We start from the raw sequence: 7809 nt of genomic DNA, 5'->3' as shown, positions 1-7809 counted from the left end.
ATACTTTACCACAGTGGAAAAACCTGTTTGAACCCTGAACCATTACCATAGGAATTGCCCTAAGAAACCAATGCCGAGTTCGATTTTTAACTCGGCAACTGTACTTAATTCATTGGTCCACCCGTAAACGGATGTGCCGGTGCAAGACCGCGGATTCCGTCCCAAATACTCACTACAAACCCAGACTCAAGAGTTTACTTCAGTGTTTAATAAGTCAAAGGCTTCTTGGTGAAGTTAACTAACCTTTCTCCTTGCGAATTAAAATGGCAGTCTCCTCCTCCTCCTCAGCTACTATAACTAATACATTTTTTAAATCTTCACCATTTCTACACTCTTCACCACGTCTCTTCTCAACTAATCTTCCAACAAAAACAAGAACCCTAAAATTCAATTCAACTTCAAATTCTAGGGTTGTCAAAACGATGAATATAAAATTAAATGCAATTCCTGATCAATTAGGGTTCCAAGGATTTGTTGATATTCTTCAATCTTCACCGCCTACCTGGGAATCTTCTCTTTTGAATAATCTTCTTATTTTCATTATTGGTTCTCCAATTCTTGTTACTGGTTTATCAACTTCAGGTATTGCTGCTGCTTTCTTGCTTGGTACTTTGACATGGCGTGCTTTTGGCTCTTCTGGATTCTTACTTGTAGCTACTTATTTCGTCATTGTAAGTAAATTTCTGCAGTTTGTATAATTAATAATCTTACGCAATGTTTGATGCGATTTATTTTTTGTTCAGTTAAGTTGTAGATGTAGTTTGTAAATTTTGTGAATTTGATATGATACGAAACTTTGTAATGTGGACCGTACAAATGACTTGTTAGTTTCATCTGGTAGCAGAAGGGGGAAGAAGTTAGACTAGATATTGTGAGTTAGAAAGTAATTAAGAGAGCTGAGAAAGGTAAAATCTAGTAAAATGCTGTTGATTAAATTGTCTTCATTTCATTTCAAATAGAACAATTTTCAATTCTGTTCTTTTGATCCGATTAAATTTGTAATTTTGAGACACTTTGTATAAACCAAATAGAGAAATACTTTACTAAATATATACCTATACCAAACAGGGAAGTGCTTATATATATGTATATAGAATTTCCTAGATCAGACTGTCTGATGAATTTTTTTACTGAGCTCTTAAGAGTTCAGAATTTTCAAAGTTATCTAACTTGGGTTACCCTGGATCGTAATATACAAATGTGTTGTTGGTTTTTGTTATGTTTAATTGGTGGACTATGGAGTTATTTGTTCTTTGATTCAAATATGGTGGGTTTATTCAGGGCACAGCAGCAACTAAGGTGAAAATGGCTCAAAAAGAGGCCCAAGGGGTGGCAGAGAAGAGGAAGGGAAGGAGAGGCCCCAGTAGTGTTATCGGTTCCAGTGCTGCAGGTTGTGTTTGTGCTTTCTTATCCATATATGGTGTAGGTGGAGCAGCACTTTCAGGTCTTTGGCAACTAGGGTTTGTGGCGAGTTTTTGTACCAAGTTGAGTGATACAGTTTCCAGTGAGGTTGGAAAAGCATATGGCAAAACCACGTAAGTGCTTCTATCACTATTGATTAGCTGCCAGTTTATGTTAAGGTCGGGGTAGTGGTTTCAATTGGTCCATGAGATGGTACTCTGAAGTCTGAACTTCTGAATATAATGTGAAGTAAATATATAATTGTTATGTTGATTACTGTTACCAAAAGAAGCTTTGGATGGCTGAGAATGCAATATTGGAATAAACAAGTGGCAATTATATTTGAATACAAACTAAATTAGTTCGCTATGTATGATTACAATGTTAGATAGAGAAATGCTTTGGGCATGTAATGTGTTTTAGTGATGAGGAAATTCCCAGTTTAGCATACATCGGAGTAGAGCACTGGGTATCTGTCTTGTCCATAGAGAACTGGCAAATTATGAAATATATGTTCCTTTGATAAATACGTGAGGGAATTAGAACGAAAATACCAACATTCACACGCTGCATAAAGGAGTTAAGTTGTGATAGATCACCTTCTCATGCACATCATTCATCTTTATCTTCTTTAATATCCTTGAAAAATAGGACTAGTGATTATCTTCTCTTTATTATTAACGATGTAGTTCCTAAGTATTTCATATTCGTTGTTTTCAAGAGCAGATACTTAGTTACCTCTTTCAAGGTTGTCCCTAGAGGAACTGAAGGAGCTGTTAGTGTCGAAGGAACTGTTGCAGGTCTCTTGGCTTCTATGCTTCTTGCATTAGCTGGATTTTACATGGGTGAGGTACAGATAATCACTGCACACTGTCTTTATTATTTGCTTTTCAGTTCTTTTGTGATTATTGATGAAATGACGATTGACATAGAAAAAATAGGAAGAGTTTCTTGTCCACCTCTTTTTGTCAAAGAGAGTCATATTATTTGGTTGAAATTGAATAATCACAAGTGAGAAATCTATTGAATCAAGTGATCATAAACTAAAACATTGTAGCTTTTTCTTCTTGTTTAACTTGACTTCATTTCTTTTACTTTCAGCATTTTTTTTTTCCTCACTTGGTTTCTATCATGTTTTTGAATGTGAAAGAATCAGGGCTCAACTTTGCTTACCGAGAACAAGAAAACTTTTAAGTTTACTTAACCAAATTTGGGTCAGAGTTTCTTGGTTCACTATTCGCAAATGACTGACTACATCTTGTTATTCTGTTGCCAAATTCCGCTCACAATCTTTTGGTGACCATTGATAAATAATGTGACAAGAAAAATTGTTTTCTGCAAAATAAAATAAAATGGCGTAACGAGTTATGCAGTCTTCCAGCTAGGCATGCTTTCCTGCACAATTTTGCATAAGTTTTTTTGAGGCTTATGGTAAAAAAGAAGAAGAAAACCTAATCGTACAAATGCAAAATTGTGAAAACATGCAGAGAAAATGTTTTCTCCTCTAGTTGAAAACTTTCAAATGCAATGATTAGATGCATTTATCTGCCAGAATGCTTTAAAAGGACTTAAATATCTCGCCTCTTTGCTCAGCGGATGTTTTAAACATGCAGGTTAGTGTACCTCAAGCTGTCATCTGTGTGTTGGCTTCCCAGATTGCTAATCTTGGAGAGAGCTTGATCGGTGCCGTGCTCCAAGACAAGGAAGGATTTAGATGGGTAAGCAATTCCTTTGATAACCAACCTAGAATTCATTTTCCCCTATAATTTTGGTTCTGTTTTTTTCTATCTGTTTTCGATCTAACTGATTGTTGAAATCATAATATTGGCCATAATTATTCGTCTTATGAACTGTGGTTATTCTATTCTGTTTTTGTTATGCAGCTCAATAACGATGTGGTTAATGTAATAAACATATCTCTTGGAAGCATTTTTGCAGTCCTCATGCAACAAGTTCTGTTCCAGAATTGGCATTAGTGATGATATAGCGCAAAATAGTTCAGTGATCAACTTGATGACACCTTACTCACAGACAAGCTCAAGTTTCTCATATCATCTCATTCATAAGGTTGTGGTTATCATCTTTCCTAGAAGAGTCATTTTAGCCAAAGAAATGGAAATATGGAATTTCTCACAAGAAATGACTGTAATGTGTTACGATCACACTAGGAAAGATTGTAATGGAAAGGATATAATAGGCCGTGGAGAAGAAGTGCAGGTAAATGTTAATGGTGATTGTTAAGAAAAGGATGGATATGGTAGAAAAATGAAAGATAAAGGGTTTACGAACGAACCCTAACGTCCAAGGCCTATAGAGTAGCCCTAACCTCCAAGCTTCAGTCTTGCGACCTAAACCTAATAACAATGCAGAGTGCCATTTGTTTTAACATAATTTCAATTCGATATCTATTTCATTGAGACTGGACACTTTAAATAGAGTTTACAAGGCATTCAGTTATAACCCACGTACATCTCCTCTGAAATAAGAGTTAACCCCCACTAACCTAAACTACTTGTAACTGCTAATTCAAATACTAATTCAAATTCCTATTAATTAGCCACAATAACACGTTTACAATAATTATTATCCCTAATCCTAATTAACAAAAGTAGTACCGTAACAGTATGGCAGGTTGTGGGGCAGATCCATGTAATGGCTAGTGAGCGCACTGTTGCCCCCACTGATTCTATCTTTCTTATCCAAATTTTTTAACTTATGGGGCCATCTTTTAGTGAAGCACCCATATTTAACATCAACTCGAACACATGGAGAAAAAAGTGTATACAAAAACAAAAGTGAAATGTAATTAATGTTATCTTCTTATTACTGCAAGTCTGTAACGCCTTAAGTTTTTAGTAGTCCCTTTGCAAGGTCTACCTCTTTTTGCTGTTTTGCTTCCACCACTTTCCAGAATGACCATTGAATTCTGTCTCCGCCTCCAAAGGGGGGATTTATGGATGATCAGGAATATATTTGTTTGCGTAACCGCATTCATGTGGTGCCGCATACAGATGCTCAGGTTTCTCCACCGAAAATTCAGCCTGATCGTAGAGATATGGTTGCCTAGTCCTCATAAAATGAGAATTTTCGATATGTATCGAAAATGTTTAGTACACCGAACAAAAGAACCGTGATTTGTACCGTGTTAGAGGGAATGGTGGACCCATTTTTACCCTTCCCAATCCCGATGCTAAGCACGTTGGGTTATGGCCATTGGGTTCCCCTCGATACAAAAAGAAGTGCAAAACCTTCCATGTATCATCTTTGTACCGAGTATATTATTTGGGGCGAGTTTGTCTCTAAATATCCACACTAAAATTATCACCAGGAACAAGTTTCTGAAAGAAAATCTGGACAAAACTTGAAATGCAGCTGATGTTATTATGCAGAGGAGTTAACATGACAATGGGGAATCAATGAGTTCGTCAAAGCAAGTGATTGACATATGCTCAGACTCTATTGAATTATTGTCCTTGAGGTTATTTACATTTTTTATCACACTTTTCTTGTAGTCTTTTTACCACACAAACCTAATATGTACTAGAAAAGGGAAGTAAATAAATGTAGGGCCTGTCTCACCCCTGTGATTTGTGCAGAACTTGAGATCGATATTATCTATTTTTAGATTCTCTGTTTCCTTTGTCTTGGGGGGTTTTCCGTCACACGACCATGCTTTTGCTTGCCGTGTTTTAATGAAGAAGAAATACTTGTTTGGAGTCTGAACTCTGGACCAACTAAATGGAATGTTTTGGTATATATTTCGGTTCAGCGCGGAAATTATCTCTAGATTACTTTGAAATTCGTTAGCCATCTGATTTAAATTTGCCGGACCTAAAAAGAAAGGCTAGAGTTGTTAGATCGGTGAAACACTAATTTCGAGGTTAACCTGGCCATCTAAAAGAAACTAGGGCAATCGAAAATGTCTGTATTCATCTTGCATATTCAAAGAAGCATACATATGCATGATAATGATCCGGGGAAGAAGTTGTAGTTGAAAGCGAAGTAGAATTTAAAGTAGATTAGGTAAAGTAATAGTTGTTATACCCGGGGTAAAAATAATTTGATCGAGTTGTCTACTCCACCTTTTCTTTTCTTTTTCTTTCCTTGTGTAGATTCTACAGAGGTGGTGGGTTGAAGTACTTTTTGACTCCACGCGGAGCTTCTTCATCTGTAAGAATATTATGGTTTCGGATTCAAAATCTAGAAACAACAACGTAAGTATTATTCCAAAATGGAACCTATCCGACAATACAACTTTTTAAAATCAACTTGTATGTTTTGCCAATTCAGCCTGGCTTGATGGAGGCATACCTAATCAAACAAAAGCTAGGTCATTTTGGAGTAAAAAAACTACCCCTTAACCATGTATTTTTTAATTGGCTAATATATCTTTATTTAATTAATACTAAAAAATATTTGACTAGGTTAATTAATTGAGTAGATTAAAATTTCTCAAGTTATGAATTTGAGTTATGAAATTTTGGTTTTGGTTGAACTTACGTGGGAAGATTATTGATGAAAAAAAATTGTTTTGAGAAAATCTTTTACAACGATAATGAAAGCACACTACCCAAACACTTTTACAGAAGGGATCGCAAAGCTGCTGAGTGATTTCATCATCAAAATTACAGAAGGAATCAACACTTTCAATTCTGAAAATATGAAAAGTCGGCAAGGTCGACAAAAAGATACCCTGCCGACTATAGCATTTTTGACATACAGAGAAAGGTGTTGCAAATGCCTGATTAGTCGGCAAGGTATTAATTTCATAACCTGCCGACTATAGGTATAAGGATGAATACCGCGTCGATCCTGTAAATGCTAATTTCAGAGATGAAAAGTCAGCACGATATTCAACCTAGAAAGCTTCCGACTAGTATTAGTCGACAAAGTTGATAAAAAATACCCTACCGACTAATACAAGACGGCAAGATTGGCAAAAAGAAACCATGCCGACTGTTGATAAAAATTTGGATTATACAGGATTTGAGATTGGGTATGATTTTCATACCCAATCTCAAAACCCGTATAATCCAAATTTGATGTTTTTTTTTTTGATTTGATTTCATAATTAGAGTTTTGGAAAAAGATTTTGAATTTTTTTTGGATGGATTTCAGTCAGCATGGTATTTTTTTCCTGGGGGGCAATTTGGTCTTTTAACACCTTTTAGACACCCTTAGCACACTAGGTTGGATGGGTTTAAAATTGGTATACCCCAACTTGGCCGGGCAACAAAAGTTTCTTCTTTTTTGCAGGTGAAATCTGAGTTTGGTTTACAAAATGTTGGCCTTGAATCCGACTGTTGGATCGTCTAATACGAGAGAGAGCTTTACAGGAAAGGGTGTGCAAGGTGACATTTTGTTTTTTTTGCTGATTGATTTTCTGAATCTAGCTAGCTTAGATGCTTTCGAGTGACATGAACAGATGAAGTAAATTCATTCCGACCAAATGAAATATTTTGATTTAAGGGTTTCAATAGCAAGATTAAAAATCTACATAGCTTGATATGCAAAAGATAGATACAAATCTTAAATTATTCTCAGTCCAGAAAAGAAGCAAGTGACATATTAGAAACAAAAACATATGTTCTGTAAAAGGAGTCATTTTGAATGTAAGGTTGTTAGCAAGATGGCCTTCCATCATTCTTCTAGGTTATGCACATGAACTGAAAAATGGACTGGTGACTGGTCACTGAAATGGGTACACGCTTTTATCAATTTTTGCCTTTGCCTTTGGGGTCGAATTTTTGAAGCAAGCAATCAGAGACCTAGTTTTAGTTTTATCACTTGAAACATAAATTCAGGGTTCATATAAATCATACGACTATGCATTGAATTGTATTAAAAAAGACACACGTGCATCCTGCTGAGACTTTGTCAGATAATGAATTTATGCCTACAGCTCATGGTAAGTTTCCCTTACTAGCTAATTTCATGAGGACTGAGGTGATACGTATGATGACTTTTAATGACTGTAAGAATTTGGTTCTACACTAGTGCGTTACTGCATCACAAAACATGATGTAATCAACAGACCATAACAGGAAATCAGGTCCTTATTAGTCTCGATGACTTTCGTTTTAACTGGAAATTTTTTCAAGTGTGCAATCTTGGCTATTTCACTTCGAATAGATGAATATATACGGTAAAGAATTTGGTGTTGGCGAGTTTAGAATTCGGGTCACTAGTATCATCATCCATTGTGACTTCACCGATGTACACAGGCTATAGTTTTATACTCTGTCTTGGTGTTGGCTGATGGACTTGACTATAAAAATCCACTGCTCATGTCATGTTAGAATGTTTCGGTAAACTCCCTCCCTCGCTCTCTCTTGTTTAAAAATCTTTTAAGACCTTACATGGGTTTGAGGAGTGACTTCACATTCTCAAACAATGCCATGACCCCAC

General features: G+C 36.0%; 1 protein-coding gene across 2 annotated transcripts; it reads left to right on the top strand.

The window, feature by feature from the left end:
* Positions 1-213: 213 nt before the first annotated feature.
* On the top strand, positions 214-3858 carry LOC113287464 (protein VTE6, chloroplastic-like). 2 transcript variants are annotated; one of them, XM_026536227.1, is made up of 5 exons: positions 214-671; positions 1282-1535; positions 2128-2251; positions 3057-3119; positions 3285-3858. In XM_026536227.1, the coding sequence occupies exons 1-5, from the start codon at positions 264-266 to the stop codon at positions 3375-3377; spliced, it is 942 nt and encodes a 313-aa protein (XP_026392012.1). In that variant the 5' UTR covers positions 214-263; the 3' UTR covers positions 3378-3858. The 2 variants fall into 2 exon arrangements, with proteins under 2 accessions (XP_026392012.1, XP_026392011.1); XM_026536226.1 differs by having other exon boundaries at positions 3015-3119.
* Positions 3859-7809: the final 3951 nt, after the last annotated feature.

This window comes from Papaver somniferum, chromosome 6 (genome assembly GCF_003573695.1).
Source record: "Papaver somniferum cultivar HN1 chromosome 6, ASM357369v1, whole genome shotgun sequence".
Classification (NCBI taxonomy): domain Eukaryota; kingdom Viridiplantae; phylum Streptophyta; class Magnoliopsida; order Ranunculales; family Papaveraceae; genus Papaver; species Papaver somniferum.
This window is presented reverse-complemented; position numbering and strand designations above follow the sequence as displayed.

Bases quoted from the DNA above. Each gene is read 5' to 3' on its own strand.
- LOC113287464 (XM_026536226.1), top strand. From the start codon at position 264: ATGGCAGTCTCCTCCTCCTCCTCAGCTACTATAACTAATACATTTTTT. The intron at 1,536-2,127 runs GTAAGTGCTTCT...TTTCAAGAGCAG, and splicing joins AAAGCATATGGCAAAACCAC to ATACTTAGTTACCTCTTTCA. The intron at 2,252-3,014 runs GTACAGATAATC...TTAAACATGCAG, and splicing joins CTGGATTTTACATGGGTGAG to GTTAGTGTACCTCAAGCTGT.